At 50.8% G+C, this 23,208-nt stretch overlaps 1 protein-coding gene across 8 annotated transcripts in view; it reads right to left on the bottom strand.

The window, feature by feature from the left end:
- Ank1 (ankyrin 1) overlaps positions 1-23,208 on the bottom strand; it is a 121,606-nt gene that overhangs the window by 47,195 nt on the left and 51,203 nt on the right. For 7 of the 8 annotated variants that reach the window (XM_023717272.1, XM_023717271.1, XM_023717275.1 and 4 more), the window contains exons 3-17: positions 18,845-18,943; positions 15,186-15,284; positions 14,644-14,742; positions 13,293-13,478; positions 12,410-12,508; positions 12,107-12,205; positions 11,853-11,951; positions 9,541-9,738; positions 8,403-8,501; positions 7,880-7,978; positions 7,239-7,337; positions 5,420-5,617; positions 4,824-4,922; positions 4,229-4,327; positions 853-1,050 (exon numbers count right to left, since the gene is read on the bottom strand). In XM_023717272.1, coding sequence (XP_023573040.1) covers positions 853-1,050; positions 4,229-4,327; positions 4,824-4,922; positions 5,420-5,617; positions 7,239-7,337; positions 7,880-7,978; positions 8,403-8,501; positions 9,541-9,738; positions 11,853-11,951; positions 12,107-12,205; positions 12,410-12,508; positions 13,293-13,478; positions 14,644-14,742; positions 15,186-15,284; positions 18,845-18,943 — 1,869 coding nt within the window. Of the gene's footprint in view, positions 1-852; positions 1,051-4,228; positions 4,328-4,823; positions 4,923-5,419; positions 5,618-7,238; positions 7,338-7,879; positions 7,979-8,402; positions 8,502-9,540; positions 9,739-11,852; positions 11,952-12,106; positions 12,206-12,409; positions 12,509-13,292; positions 13,479-14,643; positions 14,743-15,185; positions 15,285-18,844; positions 18,944-22,112; positions 22,159-23,208 lie in introns of those variants that run through there. The other variant, XM_023717276.1, reaches the window with a different exon arrangement.

The following is a 23,208-nucleotide window of genomic DNA, read 5'->3' as shown; positions in this document are numbered from 1 at the left end:
ATGATTCCATGTGTATGAAACACCCAGAGCAGGCAAAGGGACAGAGCAGCTAAGCTCTAGGAGGGCCTCTGGGGGACTGTGGAGGTACTGATGGAGACAAGGCTGTGCTGCCCTGCAAGGGCTACACAGTGGTGATGATTGGCCAGTCCTGTAAATACACTAAACACCATTAAACTTTACAGTTTAAGGGGTGAATTATTGGTCAAATGTATTTGAATATGACAGCAATTCTTTAAAAAGTAATTTTTAGTTGGTTTTGGGTTATAAATTCTTTTGACAAACTGAGGAAAACCAGGAATATCTCACCCAGGAAGGGTTCCTATGACCCAAGGATCATGGAACATTTCAGAAGGCTTCATGTTCATACTCCTGTAAGTTCTATGTTCTCAACTCCTAATGTATAGGGCTGCTTAAAACAAACAAACAAACAAACAAAAAAACAAACAAAAAAAGCAAAAAAAAAAAAAAAAAAAGCCTTCCCGTATAGAAAATGCATATTTCATACCAATTTAGGACATTACTGAAATAGATACCAGGCCTTATTTGGGGAAGTGAACTCTTGATTTTCCTAATGACCTTCCTGTGGCTCCCTGCATGGCTCCGTTTAAGATAGGATGGAACAGGAGAACCGGCAAAGGCTTTGGGTTCTGTTGCTTTGGAATCAGGCAGCCTGGGCTGTTGTCTGCACAACTGAGCTAAGACTCAGAGCTAATGTAAGGAACACACACACAGACACACAGATGCCCACGCATATACCATTGACCTCAGGCGTGGAACACACAGAGCGCTGCTGAGACAAAGTGGGTGTAGGAGCGGGGGCGGGGCATTGTAAGGAGGAGGCCCCACTCCTACCTTGTTCCCCAGGTTGCCATTGGCTTGTTTCGAGAGGAGCAGTGCCACCATCTCTGTGTGGCCCTCCTGCGCAGCCAGGTGGAGGGGAGTCACGCCCTGCACAGACTCTGCATTTGCGGAACCCCCGTACTGCAGCAGGCTGCGGGCCACATCCGTCTGGTTCTGCTTGGCAGCGATGTGCAAGGGTGTATAGCCATTCTGAAATGGAAGAAAACCCAAGCGTGGGGACAGGAGCAACAGGAGTGCCTGCAGGAGAGCTCCAAGTAGCCCCAGGCAGGCCAGCGTCACCCAGGAGAGTCACTGAGTCAACAGGCAGCCCCAGCGATCTGGGAAGAGGCGGCCTCCAGGCTCTTGCAGTCAGCAGGTGGCTGCTTCCTTGGCCACCTGTTTTCTCGTGTTGTGCTGAGAAAGCCAGAGTTGAGATGGGCAGGCTGCAGAGCCGCCCCAGGAGGAGGTCGGGGAGGAAGTCAGAGGCCCTCACCTCTCCTTTCCTGCAGTAGGAACCCCGATTCCCCAACAAAAAGGAAAAGAGGACACAGCCTTTTATCTTTCCCTGTGCCACTGGCTCCAGGTTGGGTGGTGTGAAGGGCCATGCACCAGGCAAGGGATGTCTTGGGAGGCCCAGGCGCCAGGCCTAGTTCCACTCCTAAGCAGGTATGTAGCCCGGGACAAGGCAGTCTACCATCCAGACTTCCTTTTGTATTTCTTTTAAACCATTAAGTGGATAACACCAGCTACTTCATTTCTTAAAACTGTTGGGTGGATCAAACATGATAACACATAAGAAGGCACTTCCCCAAAGTAAGATAGTGAAGCACTGAGCAGCCATCATGCCTTTGCAGCCCAAGGTTCGCAAGACAGTGTTGGTCCCTACCAAGGCAGACAGGAACTCGGCCCCGGGAGTCAACTGTGGCTCTCTCACTGTGTACTGTCCATTGAGCTAACGGTTCTGTCAGCAAAACTTGTGCTCTGAAGGAAGCAGAGCCTGGGTTTCTGCCTGAAGGAAGCTCCTTGCCCCACACAGACAGCTGGGTCTACAAAGGGTCACCATCATAAAGCACAAGGTTCCTCCAGCATGTGTTGAGCTTCCGCACAATCATGGAAAGTAAGGCCAGCCTGTTTCTCTTGTCCCATTCCCTGGATCAGGACCCAGTTCTCTGCAGTGTGAAGTTCCCTAGCCACTTGGGCCCAGTGGTGAACAATGGCCAAGCAGAGCCGAGCCCAGAGTGGGCTTCCTGAGCCACAGTGTGTGCATGTGAAATCACTGGGGATCCTCAGACATAGGTCCTCCTTCACAAGGACTGAGAGGACTCAGATTGCATCCTGTGGCCCATACTTTGAGCAGCAAGGCCCAGAAATTCAGATGCAGGGCCCAGTCCCACAGCACATGGTGGGAGGTGACAGGCCCCCTCTTCAGACCTGGCCTGCAGCCCTCCACTGTCCCACAAGGTGAGTTCCCTCTCTCACTGTGGCAGCCAACATTTCAGGCTCTGCCAGGATCCCTGGCAAGGAAAAGGGAAGGGAAGAGAGGGGTGTTTATCAATATGGTAAAATGCCAGTTACGCAGCACTGGGCACCACGGAAAAGGATAGTAAGCTCTGTGAAGTGATTTTATGGGGAAATTAAAAAAGTTGCTCCTTACTCTCCAAATTAAATTTAATGGAAAAATTCTCTGTGCAGAATCCCTCCTCTTGGACTATGGTAAGAAAACACATAACATTCTTTGGGAATCACGTTCAAAGGATAATATTGGCATTTTGATTATAATAAAACTAAGCAAAATGATTTTTCTACTATGTCAAAAGATAGCAAAGGAAAGGAGCCATGGTTCTCTAAATGCAGATCCTCATTCTCTGGGAAGAGCGGCCTGCAGGGTGGTCATGGACCAGCTCAGGAGTCCCCAGTGCTTGGGCAGCTGTGGGTATCAGGGCGGGCAGAATAGCATGCATACTGCCAGGAGCAAACCAGCCAGCAGATGGCTATGGCTGCCAGGTCACCTCAGGTCTAAACCAAGGGACAAGAGTGACAGCCAGACTCAGGACAGAACCTCTGCCCTGGTGGTGTCTCTAGACCAGGACTAAAGGGAATGATGACCTTGGTGAGGGACAAGGGCAAGGGCAAAGTGGCTGGACATCAGGGAGAGGTCAGGGAGCGATGTGTGCCTGTCCAAGGCTCTTCTTTCCCAGGAAATGAGCTCATCGGAAGGAATGCAGGCTCAGGAGGGCTCTGCCTGATCAGCATAGTGCTAGCATCAGACTAGGAAGGGGAGGGTTTGGTTTGGGTGTGCAGGGATTTGCATGTGAAATTCTACAAAATTGCCAGACTACTTTAGGAACTATTTTTGCCATGGAAACAAAACCCATCTGTACAGGGTTTGTGCTTGCATTTAGCTCTCTTTAAATATCATGGACCTGGCTCTGGTTACTTTTGTATAAGTAGGCGAGTGAGGAGGAGGAGGGGAGTCTGGCTTTTTATTTTTAGAAGCAGGAGTAAGGCAACATCTTAGCAGGGCCACATGGCTCTCTCTAATGGTGACGTGCAGCTGCTATGACAGTGGCAGGGATGGGAGCCCCAGGAGCCCAGCAAGACAAGGCCGTGAGGCTGAGGGGATCATCATGCTGAGGAGGGAACCCGCCTACAAACCAGGCACAGATTCTATCTCCCTACCCAAGGAAGCCCAGAGGGGCACCATCCTTCGCTTTTCCCTTTATAGCCCCTGCCACCACCAGCACAGCCTCCTGAACTGCACGTATCCCTAGGACACCCACCCCTGTCCCTCTGCTCAGGCCACCAGCCCCATAGCACCCATGCTTCAGACAGAAGCCCCACACAGCTCTCACAGTTGTCCATGGGGCAGAGGGGCAGCCTGTTCCCCAAAATGTTCCTTTCGTATTCTGGCTCTAGCCTCATCTTGCACCCAAACCCAAACTTGGCCTCCTATAAGAGGCTAGCATACTGGACATCAGAAGAGTACAGGTAGGTGCTTCTCGGTGACAGAAAGCCCCAGTCTTTGTGTTAGATCAAAAAAGCTTCACTGATTCACAGTTCCCACAAGCTCCCTGCACCCTGTGCTCCTCCAGGGGCCCACGGCCCCAGTTCAGCCACAGCAAGGGCAGGGGCAAGGTGGGACTTCTGCAGCCCCTGCTAGGGTGTCTGGGCCAAGGTTCAGGAGATACTGAGGCCCCTGTGACAGGCAGCTTACCAGACTCAGCTGCACACAGCCATGGGGACCTGCTCCATGCATCATGTGAACTCTACCCCCACCAAGCAGCCTACCGTGGGAAGTGTTACCTGCATTCCTTGCCTCTCCTGGCCCCTAAACAGCAGCACCAATGCTGTGGGTAACTTTTAGGAAAGTCTGACTCTGGGGCCTTACCCAGGCAGGGCTGTGTGGGGAGCCACCTCGGGGCAGCAGCAACTTCACAATGTCCAGGTTGTTGTGGTGAACAGCCACGTGCAGGGGTGTCAGGCCATTCTGCAGAGGATGAGACAGGAAGAAAGAACCCCTCACTCAGGTGGACTTGTCCCAGGGAGCCATTTGGGGACATAGGGCCTATTTTGATATTCACAGCACTTACTACATATGAGTAAAATCTGGCCAAATCCATCCAAAGCTGCGCTGCCCAGGGCACAGCTCAGGGGCAGGGCACTTGCCTAGTACACATGAGGCCTGGGTTCCAGCCCAGCACCACAAAACCTACAAAGGTGTTTAAGAAGAAAGCTCCATCCAAGCCAGGCTTGCCTGGGAGTCACTAAGGACAGCTGCCACAGCAACAGGGCCGTCCCTCTCTGCTCAGGACACCCCGGGGAACGCCCTTCCCACTGGGTAGGGCCTTGGGTGGAAAGGCAGCTCTCTCCAGAGGCTGCACTCCCCACAGTGCTTCATACTAGCAGGCGGCAGCACTGGTGGACAAGGGAATTCCCTAGGGTGCCCTCAGCTCCTCTAACCCCAGCGTGAGGCCCACACTCACTTTGCCAGCAGCATTCGGGTGCGCATCGCGTTCTAGCAGCACTTCGGCCACCCGCGCCTTCCCATACTTGGCCGCCACGTGCAGAGGGGTAAATCCTTTCTGAGGAGAAACACAGGACATCAGACCCCAGGAGTTGGTGATGTCTGCCCTGAAGGAAGCTGGGGTGCAATGCTGCCCCAATTAGCAGCCTGGGAATGCCAGTCAGACCATGGAGACTTCAGTGGGATCCTCTGAGGCTAAAACCCAGGAACCTGCAGTGCATTCCCATGCCTAGGCTCTCTCTAGGAGGGGACATCTTGGGGACTGTCACAACTTTCAGCTCACTGAGGGCGAGGGCTGACTCCTACTCCTGTCGGTGATTAGTTTAGGAGGTGTTGACAGTTAGGCCAAGAAATGGGCGTAGGCCACATGGGCAGCAGAGCCTGACTCCCCACCCTTTCCCAGGGAGCAGACAACACTGTGGGCTTACAAAAGTGACCACTTCTAGGGGTTGGGGTGCCATCCTGGCCCAGCGTCTGGGTCTCACTGAGTTCCCAGGCTCGTCCTGAGCCAGTGGAAGGCAGGCTTATATCAGGACAGGCAATAGAAGGCTGTACCTTGGTCATGCAGGCCTGAGAGGCCTCCTTTTCCAGCAGGGCCAGGGCTGTCTCCACATGGCCCTCCCGGGCTGCAATGTGCAGGGGAGTGTGCCCAGCTGTAGTAGCAAGGTTGGGGTTGGCGCTGTTTTCCAGCAGGAGCTTCACCATGTTTGTGTGGCCAATTCGAGCTGCACAGTGAAGAGGGGTCTGGTCGTCCTGGAGCCCAAAATGACAACAGAGAGCATGATATGGTAATGTGGTAACTCTGTGTAGGTTGGGGGTAGGGTCACTAAGGAGAATTGAGGGGTATCCCCAGCCCTTGTTAGTTTTAAATTTTTATTTTGAGACAATATCTCACTAAATGCCTACTTCCTTGGGTTGGGTTGGAACCTTTGATTTTCCTGCCTCAGTCAAAAAGGCTGTGTGACTTTCTCTTCATGACCAAGCAGACAAAAAGCTGAAATCTGAATCACATCTCTGAGTTACCCAAGCCCATGTGCTCCATCTTTTTTATTTTAATTTTTTAAACAAATTATTATTATTATTATTATTATTATTTATGTATTTGGTTGTTGCAGGGTCTCACTATGCAGCTTGGACTCATGGAGATCCTCCTGCTTTCAGCCTCCTGTGCTGGGATTACAGGCATGTGCCACTCCACCAAGACTTTGACCCACCCAGCCCACCCTTGGGGCAGGGCTGGCTTGGCATGTGGTGCTGGGGGATTGAACCAGGGTTCCTGCGCCTGCCTGGGCTTGCCTCAGCAGGCATTTTAATCCATTGAGCTATCTAGTTGGCCCCTCCATTTTTTTAAATTCTACAACTCCTCAAGCAAGTTGTTATTTCTACTTAATTGGCCAAAGCTTCAGCCTTCCCCTCTGTAAAGTGGGAGGGAAAAATCTACCTCATAGAGTCAGGGATGGGATCTGGGCAGATGACAGACACTCAATTAACTGCAATTGCTGTGGCATCTCCCCAGTCCTTTCTGGGGTCCTGTCTCTAATTTGATCTTCTTTCTGCCAGATGGCATAGCAGAGCCTGAACTGCTGACAGGGAAGGCTGCCCCCTTTGGATTTATGGCTAACATCGCAGGGGCTCCACAGACGAAGTCTCCGCTTTGTTGGGCTCATGTGAAGGTGTGGCCCAAGCAGATCTGGCCCTAACTCCACACCTTTGGGGTTCAAGTTCCAAGTGTCCAAAATGAAGCCCCAAAGACTCTTCACAATGGGCAGGTGCCCCATGAAGGAAGCCACGTGGAGAGGGGTCAGGCCAGACTAGAAGAGATAAGAACAGAGAGACTGGGTGCGTGGCGCCTGCCCCTGGAGGACAGGGCAGCAAACCTAATGCTTGCGCCTATGCTAGGTGCTCCGGGCTGCATCTCCAAGAGTAAAGAGTTAAAGGATGTATGTTTGCTTTTAGAACAAAGGGAGTCCTGGTTCACAACCACCCACTAGCTAACTTATCAGCTGTCTTCACAGCTTCTGTCTGCACCTGACAGCATGCTTACAACAAGGGACCCTCTCACTTGGAGTCAACTAAGTTCAGAGTGACTGTCCCTGGATGCTGTCCTCCTTATCTTGCCACTGATCTTCAGCCCAGTGACCACTCTTGCCCAGTCACATTTCTTGGACTTCTGCTACTGTACACAAACACAACTTGGAGGGAAAATACCTCTAGGCTTGTCAAAACCCCTGCAAAGCTGAATCTGAGCTTTTCAGGACCCAAAGAGAAGGACAGGTGATGCACAGCCATAGATCTGAGGCCCTGGCTAATAGGAATAGAGACCCTGATTGAATTCCTACCCCATAAGAGCCTTCTTCCCCCCCATCCTACTCACCTTGGCCTTGGCATTGACTTTGGCTTTATTTTGGAGCAGATATTTAGCCACTTCTGTGTGCCCTGCTCTGGCTGCCATGTGTAGTGGGGTCTCTACTTTCTGTAAAATAACAAAATTATAGAATATTTAATACATGCTGGGTTTGTCATAGGATATACACAGGATCCAAAGTGTCAGACTGGAACAGTTGGGGGACAGGGGGTCACCCAAGAGGTGGAGTTGCACTGCAAACACCTCTTTAGCCTATGTGTATACACACATGTTTGTTTGTGTGTGTATGTGTGTGTGTTCTAGATCTACTTAAGCCTCACAGCTAATAAATATTTAAAAATGTAAACACATTTGCAGATAACACTTACAGAAGTTCCAAGTGTCCAAAATGAAGCCCCAAAGAGTCACACACATGTGACAAATGTAATTGGAGAGTGCTCGTACAGATCAGTGGTGGTGAACCTTTAAATCCTCAGTGATACAAACAGCCTGCTGTGGCCTCACGTTCACCACCACGGCTAGAGAAAGATGTGCTCCCCATGTTTGAAGGCTTCATCCCCTGAGAATTTGCCCTCTATCCCCAGAAGGGAGACTTGGGGAGCACCTACCAGAGCTGCCCCCCGGGAATGCTTCTGTCCACAAGGACTTACCACGTTGGAGGCGTTGGGGGATGCCCCCCGCTGCAGGAGGTTCTTCACAATGGGCAGGTGCCCCATGAAGGAAGCCACGTGGAGAGGGGTCAGGCCAGACTAGAAGAGATAAGAACAGAGACTGGGTGGGTGGCACCCGCCCCTGGAGGAGAGGGCAGCAAAACTAATGCTTCCACTTACTGCTAGGTGCTCGGGGCTGCATCTCCAAGAGAAAAGAGTTAAAGGAGGTACGTTTGCTTTCAGAACAAAGATCCAAGGAGCAAAATTACCAGAGGGAACATTCTGCACTTCTATACTGAAAAAATTGCTTTGGATCTTGCAAAGCTCTCTGAGGCTTGATACAGGTCCCCAGTTTCAGTCCAGATTCACTCTGTTGACTGGTACACACACACACACACACACACACACACACACACACACACACAATTCTGCAGCCACAGGCAGCTAGGAAGGAGAACTAGCTCTCAGAGAGGGAAAGGGCTCAAGGAGGGAGGCTGGCACAGAGCCAGGGCACATATCCTACCTCAGTGACCGCCTCAATGGAAGCCCCTGTCTTGAGCAGCAGCTCCATGACGCGGACATGGTTCTTCTTGCAGGCGATGTGTAGGGGGGTGAAGCCATTCTGTAGCCCCATGCAAAGGGAGACAGATGTCAGGGTTACACATGAGCTCAGGGGAACCTGGGGACTGAATGGCCACCCCTGAGCTCCCAGACCAATGAATAAATGCAGGTCCCAGGCTGACTTTGTGATATTTGCTAGAGTAGATTGCATAAGAAACAGGTAGACATTGCCTTGTGTACAGAGCGTGTTTCTGCACATGCTTTTTAGGAAAATTCTATCCCATTTCCGGATGCACTCTGTAAAGCTCCCTTAAGGCTAAATTTACAATAAAGAGTACTTTCAGAAGCAAATCATGTTCCTTCTGCCCTGAAACTGCAGATGGTTTTGGTGAGACGGATTTCTGCTCTGAAGTGGTATTTCAGAATGTAAACTCCTAAGGAACAGGAGCAGGGCCTTTTGTTTGTTCTTTTTTGTCTGTATTTTCAGTGCTTTCTCTCAAACCAAGGCCTGGTTCTCAGAAAGAGGGAAAGTGGTGTGTGAGGAAAGGGATGGCCTGTACCCTTCCCAGACAGTGATAATGTCTAGGAGCACTTCTGGTTGTCACAACTGGGAGAAGCTACCAGTGCCCAATGGAAGGAGCTCATGATGGTGACCAGGACAACACAGGACATCAACTGTCCTGAGGTTAAACCTCAGAGACATGAGTGTGGGACTGTGGCCAGCACTCGAGAGACCCTGTACAGTGAATGCATGATGGGCCTCCTTTCCTCCCTGGAAACACCCGGCCCCTCAGCTCTCCTCTGGCAAAGGGCAAGGGCATAAGTGATCCTGCATGAGCTCTGTGGAGACAGATGGCCCACCAGGTCCCCAGATGCCCTGGACCTCTGGCCTGGGTAACTAGGGAGAGGAAGCACCTAAGATGCCACTGTCCCTCAGCTCTGGCACCCCATCCCATATATATAACATGCACACTGCTGCCTGAGTCAACTCTTTGGGCAAAAAACTAGCCCTGAGGTCTGTAGTATCTTTGGGGACACCTTGCTGCTCCTGAACCAGGCCCTGGATCCTGCAGCCCCTTCTCCCATTGCCAATGACTCACCAGGGCTCTGGAGTTTGGCTTGGCCCCTTTATCCAACAGGACCTTGGCCACCCTGTGATGGCCACAGTGGGCTGCCACATGGAGGGGTGTCAGGTGGTCCAGGGTGATGTCATCTATCTCTGCATTGTATTGCAATAGAAGTCGGACACAGTCGAGGTGGTCTCCCTGAGCCGCCATGTGAATGGGGGACAAGCCATTCTGGATGAACAAGAAACAAGAGATCACAAAGCCTTCTAGGGAAGAACACAAAAATTCAGGACAATGGCCTCTGAGTCAGACACCAAGTGACAAACTGGAGTGACACTGACATGACAACATCACTTCCCACTGCTCCAACCTGAATCCTCAGTGAGCCTCCTCTTCCTGACAAACTCTGACCACAACATTCTCCTTCTCATCCAGCCAAATCCTCCATACCCTGTCTGGCCAGCACTGCCTCTTCCACAAAGCCTCCCCTGAGCAGCCTGGGGCTGAGGACTTCCCCAACCTGTGTCACTGATGGAGGCTTCACTCCCACATTTGCTGAGCCTCGCAGGGAACAGCCGCCTTTACTGATGTGTCTTTCCCCCCAATTCACAAGTTTCTTCATGCCTAATTATTTTGAGTACTGAGGATTGAACTCAAGACCTTGCACTTTCCAGGCAGACTCTTATTTCTTGGAGCTATCTTCCCAGCCCTCCTGCCTAATGCTTTTAAACTCCCCCCCCCCAGCCTCCTGTTGCCCTGAAAATGCACGTATCATGTACAGTGGTTCTTAACCAATAGTCTTGAGGGAAGGAAGGAGGCAAATCACCACTTGGGTCTAAACTCCTCTGTTGTTTGCTGCAGCATATACACATCCATGGCTGTGAGTGGGCCTGTTTTCTGCCTTGCTTTGACAGGTTTTTAAATTCACCCCAAGTAATAGTCAGAGGGCCTGCAGGAGGGACAGGAAGCACTGTGGATGAGTGTTAGGCCCTCATGGCAATCCAAGTCTTCATGCTAGAACCTAGAAATGGGCTCTACTCCAGCTTCCAACTGAGTCTGAGAACAATATTGTGTGTGTGTGTGTGTGTGTGTGTGTGTGTGTGTGTGTGTGTGTGTGTGTGGTTACTGGGCAATGAACCCAGGGCCTCTGCATTGAGCTACATCTATAGCCTTTTTTTTTTTAACTTAAATTTCTTATTTGGACATAAGGTCTTGTTAAGTTGCCCAGGCTGAGCTTGAACTTTTGGTCTTGGCTCAGCCTCCCAGAGTGCTGGGTTATAGGGATATGCAACCGTGCCCTCCTAGTATGGGATATGGGAGCTCTCTTTCTCTCCCCCCTACTTCCTTCTCTTACTCCATCTCTTCTTTTTGGGCTATATTAGGGCCTCTATGCTGACCTACATCCCTACTTTTTTTTGTTTATTCTGTTACTTCAAGACAGGGTCTAAGCTGCTAAATTGTCCAGGCTGGGTTCTAATTTTCAATCCTCCTGTCTCAGTCTCCCAGAGTGCTGGGAATTTTAAAAATTCTTATTTATATATTTATTTATTTACAGGGTTTCACCACACAGCTTGGACTTGCAGTGATCCTCTTGTCTTAACCTCCCCAGTATGGGGATTCTAGGCATTCACCACCATGCCTGATTTCAGTGGCCAGCATGGTGCACTCGGGGTTCTGGAGTAGGCACAGCATGTGGTACTGGGGATGGAGCCTGGGTCCTTGCACTTGCCAGGCAGGCACTTAGACCGCTGAGCTATCTCCCCAGCCTGAGTGCTGGGATTATAGACATGTCCCACCATGCCACCGTGCTGCATGGCCTGACTTTTTCTTTTTAGTTTCTCTTCCATCTGGCCCAGTCTCTGCAAATTTGTAGTTTTTAGCTCCTGTCTATCCTAGAGCTAGAATGAAAGTGCTAGGGACTGATGTAGAGAAGTATGCAAACTACAGCCAGGGGGCCAAATTTGGCTACTACTTGTGCTTGTGAATAAAGTTTTACTGGTGCATGGTCACTAATCTGCGTATTGCTCAGGGCTGATCTTCTGCTCTATTGGCAGAATTTAATTATTACAACAGAGTAGGCCCTAAAGGTATCTAAAGGTACCTAATATCTTTAGATACAAAGCTTCCCAGCTTTCATGATTCTGACTATAAATATCACAGGTGCATTTGCCTTTAGTTGTAGTAGCATCTCCCCTCCACCTCTCTTGGCCAGGCAGGTGCTTATGCCCCTGCGCTGTATCCCCAGCCCCTCTGGTTGTGTCTCTCTTTTCCAGACATGGGAAACCCTCCCAGGTTCGTGTGACCCGGAGCAGGGCCCTAACACTTCCCTGCAGGGGAACACAGACCTTGGTTTTGGCCTGGATGGGCGCCCCGTGGTCGAGCAGGATCTCTGAGATGCGCACGTGCCCATTCCGAGCTGCACAGTGGAGAGGTGTCAATTCATCCTGCAGAAGACAGAGTGGAAAACAGAATGCCAGAGGCACTTGTCAGAGGCCATGAAGGCGCGGTGGGGTGTAGAAGGCCAGCCCAGCTTCGAAGGCCAGCTTCGAAGGCCGTATCCCTCCCCACTCTGCCTAGTGCAAAGGGTGTTGGGACCCACCTTGGTCCTTGTCTCTATCTGTGCTCCCCGGTCCAGCAGCAGCCGCACCATGATCACATTTCCCCTGCGGGAAGCGATGTGCAGGGGCGTGATGCCATTCTGGGGGGAGGAGCAGGCTGGTCAGGGCGCTGGCGTGACTGTGCCCTCTCTAGGTGCTGGCCCCGCCCACCCCCACCTGCACCCACTGCAGGATGGGCGGCAGGAGGCCTCCCAGTCTCCAGGGCCACCTCCCCACAGCTTTGCGGCACCATGCACAGCTCCATGGCCGAGCGTGACAGGCTGGAAAGGAGCCCGTGAGGATACCTGCGGTGTGAAGTTGACGCTGGCACCCCTGTTGAGGAGCAGCTGGGCCACGCTGAGGTTCTCATAGTGGGCTGCGATGTGGAGTGGGGTGAACCCCGTCTGAGCACAACAGAGAGAGGAAACCCGTCACCTGCGGCCACCTGCGCTGTCACCTGGGATAGCCCAGGTTTCTGGAGGACTCAAGGCATATAGTGGACTGGCAGGTGGCAACATTTGCAGAGGGGCCAAGAGACACTGGTGGAAAGTTATTTAAGAGGGAGGCACACCTGTGGCTCACGAGGTTCCCCTCAAGTCCTAGCCTATTCCCCTGGATGGCAACTTATAAAGAGATCTAGTTCATGATGAAGGTGATGTGGCACTTGTATCCTCAGATGATTCAGCTGCCCACGTCCAGGCAACCTCTGACCCCTCTGGTACTCTTTCTGGGTCCTCGCACCACATCTGTGCTTGGTCAACGTCTTTCCATACCCAGCCTGGGATGGGAAGGGGGTCTTCATGGCAAACAGTGCAAATCCACTCCACAGAGAACTGCCTACAGGCGCCAGGTACTATCCAATAGTGCAGAACAGGCCACACCTCCTGGAGAGCCCCTTCCCCGTGCTCCAGCCCCTAAATGGTAGGAACACTCTCCCTGCCGAGGGACGAGGTGGGACAAAAGGAGACAGAAGTCTAGCATGCCACCTTTCGACCTCCAGCTGACCCTTGCCCCACCAGACGCTCGGACGCATCCTGTTAACAACCCCCTGGATGCTTGGCAGCGCCCTGCGCATGCGCAGTGGGCCATCAAGGGTCTGGCTCACTCGCAGGAAGGAGCTGGGGAGGGACAGTGCCTCTATCCATTGCAGACTCCCCGAGTGTGGCCCACTGCTCTCCAGGTCCTCACCTTGGAAAGCACGTCCGGGTTAGGGTCATTCTGCAGCAGCACAGCAGCCGTCCGCGTGTCGTCGTTGCGGGCCGCGATGTGCAGGGCCGGGAGGCGTACCTTGCCTTTCGTCCCGTAGTTGATGAGGTGGGCCACCACGTTCTCGTGGCCCTGCTGCAGAGCCACAGCCAGCGGGGTGAAGCCATCCTGCGGAGGAGGGGAAGGACCAGTGTGCCTGGGCTGCAGACAGGACACAGAGGTCCACCTGGTGTGCTGGCTCACAGGGGCCCCAGACTGAAAGGACTGCTCCAGCACTGCTCTGCGTCTGAAGCCCCCTCCCGCTTGCAGGCTCAGCTTGCATAGCACCTCCTCCCAGGGCCCCTTCTGGGTCCCACTTGCTTGCTCCACCTTCTCACAGGGCCTGAAGTGTTTTTTTTTTTTTTTTTTTTTTTTTTTTTTTGGCCTTACCTTTCCTTATTTTTATTTCGAGGCTGAATGTGTGCTATTCAAGTCTTTTTATTTTATTGTTTTTTAAGGTATTGGGGAATGAACCCAGGACTTCTGTACTGAACTGCATTTCCAGCCTTTTAGTTTTTTTCTTTCTTTTTTTGCAACAGAATCTCATTAAGCCTCTCACTAAGTTGCCCACGCTAATCTTAAACTTAATCTTCCTACCTTAGCCTCTCAGAGTATCAGGATTATGACTGTGAGCCACCCTGGCCAGTTTATGAGACTTTTAATTGCTCCTTGGTTTTGGCCTAAGCTCCTTCTCATCCCATCTTCTGGTACCGTACTGAGCCTTGAAATGGCAGAACACCTGTCACACACTAGAAACCAAGTCAGGCCCAGAGCACTGGACTGGGTTACTCATACTGATTCCCTTGCGTATTCCCATGAATGTTCTGGGACCTCATGAAGTGGTGAAGCTGTAATAAAGTCACATGGTCACTGAGCCATTCAGTGTCAAAGGGCTAGAGAAACCACAGCCCCATCCAGCTCCATCCTACCATTTACAGGCAAGACTGAGACCAGCACTAAGAGGACTTGCCCAAGGGTGTACCATGGGTTTGCAACAAGACCCCTTCTCAGAAGGCCCCAGGTTGCCTGTGAGTCCAATATAGCCAGCACTCAGCCTGCCAGCCTTCAGCGCTGGCTATCGCAGGAATGACATCCTTGAGCCCAGCATCACTTCTTTGCTATGTGGCTGGGCCTTCCAAGACCTGTGACTTTGCCTCTCATTCCCTCACAATACCCAAGGGCACCCAGAACCATTTTCCAAGGCCTGTAGTCTTGGAGCACTCACTGGCATGTGACCTCCATTGTGATGTGTGTGGCAAGGATGTCCCATCTCAATGTCTCCCACAGTACTCACTTCTGTGGCCACGTTCTGATTGGCTCCATTTTCCAGTAAAAACTTAACTACTTCCAGGTGATTCTCTTGTGCTGCCATGTACAGGGGTGTGAAGCCTTTCTGTAAACCCAGAGAAAAGCCATTCATGTCCACATACAGTGGCCAGGGTCACAAAACAGCTCCCCCCACAAGATAGCTTCTTCTTCATCTCCATTCAGTCCTACCTGCTGTCACTCTCAACTGAACTGGTAGAATTATTCCAAAAGGCCACAAGGTGGGGACACGCCCTTTCCAGTCAGCCTTAGGCTCCCACGTTCCCCTCTGCTTTTGCTCACTTCATTAACTCCTCCCTAGCACACATAATATTTATCCCCCTAATTGGGCGTTAACTAAAAGTATTATATGGCTGATTTATTGAACAGATGTGGGGTCCACAATGACCCAACTCCAACCTGTAGAAGAACCACAAAAAGTGATGAAGGGTAGATAATGTGGGCTAATAACCCTAGACTGCCACTGTGTGTGTGTGGCATTCCCACTGTGTAGCAGCACATGGTGGTCACCTGTGACTGGGCATTGACGTTGGCACCGTAGTTGACTAGCTCCCGGACCACCTCATTCTGGCCGGCGAGCGCAGCGATGTGCAGAGCGGTGTTCCCTTTCTGAAATAGACAAGGAGGTAGAGAGGAAGTTCCCTGCCTGCCACACAATCAGGGCAAGACTGAGTCCCAGCAGCCTTTCCTCAGGTTGAGGGGGATGGAATGTGCACATGTGCACCTGGCCTACCACATATCTTGTAATAGCATGAAATATGGGGAGAGAAATTTCTAGATGACCTGTGAACAATAGTCCTGCATGTAAGAATGTATGCTGACATGACTGCCCTACCCAGGCCCAGTGCACAGAGCACAGGGGCTTGTGGCCAGCTGAGCCTGAGGCCCCCAGGACACGTGGGCAGGTGGGCCTCTAGGACCTGCAGCTCCACTCAGTGGACACAGAGCCCTGGACTGGCTGGGGGCTGTTGGAAAGGGTGGTGGGCACTACAGCATGGTGTCCTCCGTTCTTTTAAGGGCCAAAGGCTGGACCAGAGGGGACAAAAGCCACAGAAGATGAGTAAGAAAGCAAAGTATTGAGGAGAAAAGGAAAGGGTGAGAAACACTCTAACATATCCATGGGGAAGAGAAGGAAAATATGGAAACAAATGGGGGGACATCGATGGAATAAAATCTGGCAAAGGAAATATAAAGAAAAAAACGAAATATAGAGAAAGAAGATCAAAATATTAAGTAAAACCAGGTAAGTAAGCTTTCACCAAAGTGGAGAGGAGAGAAACATAATAAATCCAGGGAGAAAAATGGAGCACACAATTATATTATTGTTTTAAACTTTTTGAAAAATAAGAACCAATAATAAAAGTCAGGCTGGGGCCAGGGAGATAGCTCAGTGGAATAAGTGCTTGCTTGGCAAGCACAGTGTCCTGAGTTCAATCCTTGGTACCACCAAAAAATAAAATAAAATGAGAGTCAGGCAAGCTAGCGCAAGCTTGTGTTCCCAGACAGGAGGCTGAGGCAGAAAAGCTACTGTCATGGCCCAACCAGATGCCCTGTACCACTGGCACTGGCTCCCTTACTTAGGGACATTCTGGATTCAGGTTCTACTTAGCCCTTCCTTCAAATAGGGCAGATGGAGAACATGGGACCACAGCTGGACTCATCACCTCTGTGCTGCCTAAGGAGCAGAGATTAAAACGAGTGACTTCAACTCTAAGAGTTCCACTGGGCCCTCAAACCCTCAGATTCTGAATCTCAGGATTCAACCAACTTTGGCCTGCAAGTATCAGAAAAGTACTGCACCTGTATTGAACACATACAGATTTTGTACTTGTCATTATTCACTAAATAGTACTATGTGACAGTTACTTACATAGCACTTACATGGTACTAGACATCCTAAATCATCGAGAGATGATGTGGCCTATTAGAAGATGTGTGTAAGTTATGTCATTTGATATGAGGGGTCTGAATATCCTAGATTTCCTGGAACCAGTTCTTCCAGCATATAGAAAGATATTTTAAACTAAAATCTATTTTAAACTAAACTACATGGACAATCCATTTACAGAGGTGACAAGCACAGACTTCAAACCTAGTCCCTGACTGTGGCCATCTGTCACCTGCATATGCACCTTCCTCACCAAGGGGGAACTGAGACCTGGGTTTATGCCCATCTGTCCAAGACACATCTGTCCAAGCCTTCTTTTCACCTGACTCCCCTGCCTGAAGTCTGCCCACGAGGACCTTCCTCTGCCTGAGAGAAGGGGGGCCCTCTCTCTTTTGGCAGGTGGTCTCTGTGGAAACCTGAGTGCAAATCTCAGCTCACGTCATAGGGTAGAGGGCAGCACTGGTGAGACGAAGGACAAAGAGAAGGCTCTGGGAAACGGACCTCTGCTCCCTGTTCACACATGCATCACCTGGACACACACACACACACACACACACACACACACACACACACACAGAGCAAGGCTCAAGAAGGTCAAGGCTCTGGCCCAGGGAGTCACAAGTCTGTGGCCTGCCTCTGCGTTCCCTGCCCTTCTCTCAGCACAGAGGAACTGGGCCTCCCAGGACAAGGAGAAATCAGTGAGCTCCATTTTGATCCAGCTTCTCCATTTTTAGGGACTCAGAGCCAGAGCAAGGAGGGCATGGAACCAGCCTGCGCCGCTGAGCAGAGGGGAGCTTGCCCTGTTCACCAGCCACAGGCAGCCAGTGTGCTCACTTCATGCTTTCACACTTCTAGGCACAGCTTAGGAGTCTAGATTGGTTTTGGCTTCTTGTTGTTTTATATTTTTAATTTTTCCCAGGCTTGGGAGACCCACTGCAATTTCTCAATCTGCTAGGAGTCTTCCTAAACCCACGGTTTCAGTTTCACTTTCCCCCTCCCTCCTTCTGTGTGGCATTTCCACACAGGCAAACCACACTGGCTTCTAAAATTTCTATAAATAAAAAGACATACCAAGTGTTCATTGCAAAATAACAATCAAAGAGAGGAATTTGGAGAGAGAAAAATTGCTGAAGCATAATGTTTTCATAGCTCTTGGGGAGGTGCCAGGAAGAGCAGCCGCCTGCTGCGCAGAGCCTGTCGGGTGGGGCACCGCTTGCAGCCAGGTACAGAGGGTCAAAAAATAATCCCAGTAATGGCCCTTCATTCACAGGACAGAGGAAAATGGGGTTAGAAAAAAATGCCCCAATCTACAGCCAGAAAGAGCAGCTTGGTTTATTTTACCACTACGTGCAAATGAGGTCTTCTCACACTGGGGAAATGACATGAAAATTACACAATTTTACCTAAAGAGATGACTCTACCTTCACAATATTTTGGTAGTGCACTTCACACCCATGAATTATATCTGTTCTCTACATATTGTTCCTCCATATTCTCTGCTTGAGAGGCAGCAAAACACTTGCTGCAAGGAACTGAAACTGAGGCTGAGTGTGAGAGACCCCTTACTGAATAACATGGGAAATAAGAGGTGGGGGAAGCTCAAGCACAAATGGGAGAAGCAGCGCAGGCGAGCAAGGCATCCAGGAGACAGCGCTTGTGCTCCTAAATGGAGGTGATTTCTGTTGTTGTTTAATGGTCAGTTTTGCTTTTTAAATCCTGCCTATCTCTGTTTAACAAATAAGTTTAAAAAATAAAACTTCACTAGACTCTCGTCCAGCCCTCAGTAACAAGCCACAAGTACTTACCGATTCCTTCCTATATGCCTAAGTGAGCTTTGCATGCACCCCTGCACTGTAACTGAGTATTACACTCCTCATGTTACGCATGATGAAACTGAGGAAGGCCAATGGTCACAGGGAGGGGAAGCACCTCAGCTGGGATTTCAACCTGAGGCTCCTGACTCAGAGGCTTCAGGGACTCAGGGTCCCTGTATAAGTCAACAGCCCATGAAACCACCAGAAAAAGGGTCAGAAACTCCACGCTGCGAAGTGGTGATGAGGAAAGTAAGGGCCCCTGAATCTTTCTGAAAGCAGAATCCTATGTGTCTCGTACATCAGGGACTCAGTGAACTGGGAGACCAGAAGGACAACACGAACTCAGGCCGACATTTGTTGTTCTTTCCCCAAAGGACTGGCTTCTAGGCCAGTGTTTAGGATAATGTTAAAGGGTCCTGCAGCCTGGAATATTTAACGCAAAGAGCCCCATTTCCCGAGAGACATACCTTGGTTGTTGTTTCTAAAATGATCTCCTTGTGCAGAAGTTCAACCACCATCTTCACATGGCCTTCCTTGGAGGCCAGATGCAAGCCGTTCAGCCCATTCTGCAAAGACACAGGTGGGAAGCATGGCTCAGTGGGCTCTGCACCCTGCCTTTCCCAGAGGCTGGGGGGAGGATGGGGCCAGAGGGCTGAGCGGTGGTCTGCAGGGACCCTGAGCAGTCTGCTCCCTCATGGAGCACCGTGCTCCAGGCTCCCCAAATACCTGCTCTGTAGGTAGAAGCATGGGGACCAGGAGAGCAGAGACAGAAAGGATGCTCACAAGACCAAGTCCCTGGATATCAGTGAAGGTGGGGAAGCCATGGTTTGGAAGTGGCCTCCAAAGACCCAGGCAGTGCAGCCTTTAAGAGTGGGGCTAGCTTGGAGGATGTTAGCTTCCTGGGAGCTTTGAGGGGGACATGGGCTGCAGGTCTCTTCCCTCTCATCTCCCCTCTCTTTAATCTGGTTTCCAAGAGTGGAATAGCTACCTCTACCACATACTCCCACCACAATATACTGTGTCACCATGGGCCAAAGCAGCAGGGCCAACTGACCAGGGAGTGGGACTTCTGAAACCATGAGCCAAACTAAGCCTGTTCTCTCACTGAGTTTACTTTCTCAGGTATTTTGTCATCGTGCTAGAAAGTGCACTGATGCGAGTGTTGCATGTTAGTAATTGAAACAGGTGGTGAAGCTTCAGTGTCCGAGTCAGTTTTTGCAGCAGTGACCAGGAAAAGCAAAGAGATGATTCCACGGCATCTTCAACATCTGAAGAACTTGACATACACTTAGCAAGATGACGAACTTTCAAATAAGGCCATATGAGACTAAGTGCTACCACCCAGCCAGCGATATAATTTCCTCCATAGAAACATTCGCATTAAAATTATTTTTCTGCAAGCCTGCCATTTCAGATGCAACCAAAGAAGACTGCCTGTAGCTATGCTGTAGGAAAAACAAAAGAAAACACATTTTTCATGCTCAACCGTCCACCCACAAAAGCAGACATTTCACTAACCAACCAAAGTTCCAGTCATGCCTGGGAACTGTCCTGTGTTCCCCAGAAAGCCCCCAGCTCAGGACATATTGTCACCCTCCTACTTCTCTGAGCCTCTACTTTAAGGTCTCAAAACTTCCCAGCAAAATCTGACATGGCAGAGCTGACATGACTCAGCAGACATGACTCAGATCACAGGTAATTCGCTCACACCACGGAAGAAGGTTCAGCTCTAAAGGATGAGATCTAGTCCCACAGCCTGTGAGCCGCCTCCGTCCCCAGCTTCCTGTGTTGTTTCCCGCCTCCTCCTTCCCTGCCAGCAGCTCTCCACTCCTCCCCTCTCCACCCCTTCTCTATCTCCTGTTTTGATCAGCTTGGTTCCAGCACTTTCCTTTCCAGGAAATCTCACAGAGCCACTGCAAGCTATGACTGATAAAAATGACAACGGGGGTGGCTGCTCAGTGTGTGGCGTGAGGGGTCCCTGACTGACCTCTGTCTCTCACCCTGGTTCCTGAAATTGCCACTTTGCTTGAGTCTAGGCATCATTTTCAGAAAATTCCCGTTACATACGAATACAGGTTCTTCCTGGAAGTGGTCAAGTATTATTATCCCAGCCACGTAGCTTTGTCATATCCAGCAAAGGAAAGGCCCCCTGCAGTCAGGACCAAGGAAGGGAACTGTGCAGAACTCTACCTAAGAGCCTCAGCAGAGTGGCAGAAAGAGGTGCAGAAAAGAGAGCCAGGGGCTGCAAAGGAGCTACCTGCCCGCTGTTCAGATGCCCTGCGCCTGTGCCTCGAGAAGCCAGTGAACACAGCTGCCAAATCTCTGCCTACCAACACGCCAGCCCTAGCAGCACACGGGCGTGTATGTTTGCATATACATCTGTGCGTGTGCACATGTATGTTTGTTTGTGCGAGCAGGTGTACGTTTGTATCCCCGAAATGCCTGACAACTGCCATTAGATTTCCTCCTCTTGCAGAGTCTGTAAACTGTTCACCACAGGGCCCAACGCTGTGTGCATTCTTCACACCCCAGTGTGAATGAGTCTGTCAGATCAAAGATAGGTCACAGCCAGTTTTGATAGCAAAGGCAGAAAGTGAGCTTGAAGGCAGCAGCTGTCTCTTTCAATAGGAGGCTGGGGGAGGTGGAAGAACAGCAGCAGACACAACCCAGTCCTCTCAACTCAATTTGCAAAGCACAAATTCAGGCACAGGTGATTTGTCAAGTGAGGGATTCTGCTGAGGCCCTGAGGATACCCATCTTGCCCACTGCCTGCAGCTTTGCCACTGAGCCTTCCCAGGGCCATACTCCCCAGAGGAGTCCCTGCTCCTGTCTAGGGCACTGCCATCTCTACAGGCTGGCATGCAGCGTTCATACCACCCTTCTTGAGAAGGTTCAGAGGTTCTAGTACAGAAGGCCACCCTAGAGATGTCATGGGAAGCGGAAGCAGTGGCAGTAACTGCTGTCACATGTTCATTGCAGAGGTTGACTCCAAGGGGCAGTTACCAGTGTGGCCCTGGTGCTGGCTGTGGGGCTCAACACCTGCTCAGGGGCACAGTCACCACAGAGGCACTGGTTGGTCCTGAAGGCCTCAAGTGGGGAGCTGGTAAACCTGGCAGGAAATACCAAATGTTCACCACCAGTGCCCCAGGGTGGTCCCTGCTCTTTGGAGCCAATGTCCAGAGCTCAGCCTGGATGGATCCTAACCATTCTGAGTTTAGAATCCCAAATGGAAGGAGATACTGAGATCTCGGACCCCTGCTTTCCTCCTAAGTCACAGAAATCAAGGCCCAGACTGGCAATTACAAGCTGAACCACACAGCCTTTCTGGGGCACAGCCACACGAAGCCGACCTCTTCCTGGGAGAAAAGGACTGGGATTTGTACCTTAGGAGCGGCTATGCTTCTATTTATTAGATGATGAAAAGACACCTTCCCTGGTTCATTACCAAAAGGTTGAGGGCAAACGCTCAGTCCTGATAACCAGCCCTGAGGATCCTGTTGCGAGCTCTGCAGTTGAATGCCAGGATGTTATTTCCTGCCTACAAGCCTCCTCCCCAAGCTTGGCAGAAGGCGCCACTCTCTAACAAAGGGTGGCCTATCTGAGTGGGTCTGCAGGTCTCAGCCTGCCTCAGCCTCCATCCCAGGCCCTGGTTCAATGCTCTCTTTCTTCTGTATGATTCTTTAACTTTCTTGCTTTATTTTAGCTTATTTCAGCTCAGCAGTCTTCCCAGCTTACCTTCACATCTATGACCATGGTGACCTGCATCCAATGTCTGAATCTGAGTCACAGAGCAAGTGCAGAGGCACAGCTAATAAGGGGGTGAGGAGGCCTAGGAGATGATGCACAAGCAGTCACACAGGCAACAGGACTGCAGCAATGCCTGTCTCCCCCTCAGGAAGGATCCCTGCTGCTCCAGGGCTGAGCATCAGCTTCATCCATCTGAATACACATTTACAGAGACCCCACCATGCCTGGCAGAGCACAGACTCTTTCCCTTGAAGAACTCAGTACTGGGGGAGGAAACAGATATGTTCAAAGTAAAAGCAAATCATTTTAAAAAATGCACAAGTGGCCTGGATAAGAGATAAGATCCGAAGTCGCATAGAGGAGAAAGGAACTGCTTTTCAAGGGACCTCAAGAGCTTTGCAGAGGCCTTTCAAGGCTGAGGAGTCAGCTCTTGCAGCACCAAGGTCGCCAGTTCATCAACGAGAGTGAAAGGCAGGGTCTAAGTTAAGTTCAGAATCCACACACAGACCCTGGGGGTGCCCACACCCTGTCTTCTGTGGATCCCTCTGCTTCCTTTCTGGAGGCAGCTGGGCTCAGCAGAGGCTCAGCCCACCAGGCTGGGCTCCGCCAGCACCTGGCCTTCTGGGCACTGGGCACTGGGCCGGGCAGGCAGAGGGTGCCAGGTGACTGCAAGCAAATTTCTGGCCCACAGACACCAAGGTGCTTGAACTACTGACTTCTGAAAAGAACACTAGTCCAGATCAGAGGTGATCTCTGAAATCTGAGAGTGATCTATGGATAAGCACCATATTTAATGCTTTCTTTTTTCTTTAAACCATTTTTAATTGTTCAAATGCAAAGGGTGGGTGGAGAAGTGCAAGTTCTGTGAAGTATTTTTCCTTTGCTGTGACTGTGAGCAGAGATGTGGTGGTCGTTTCCCACCCCTTCAAAGTTGGTAGCCATATGCTTTATCTCAGTTAAATCCAGGGGAGGCCGGTTGCCAAAAGTAAAAGGCAGGCTGTTGAATCTCGCCTTTTCCCTGTGATTCCATCCAACTCCACAGCCCCTTCTCCTGATGCCACATGGCAGACAGACTGCTGAGGGG

This window comes from Octodon degus, unplaced genomic scaffold (genome assembly GCF_000260255.1).
Source record: "Octodon degus isolate 3935 unplaced genomic scaffold, OctDeg1.0 scaffold00051, whole genome shotgun sequence".
Taxonomy (NCBI): Eukaryota; Metazoa; Chordata; class Mammalia; order Rodentia; family Octodontidae; genus Octodon; species Octodon degus.
This window is presented reverse-complemented; position numbering and strand designations above follow the sequence as displayed.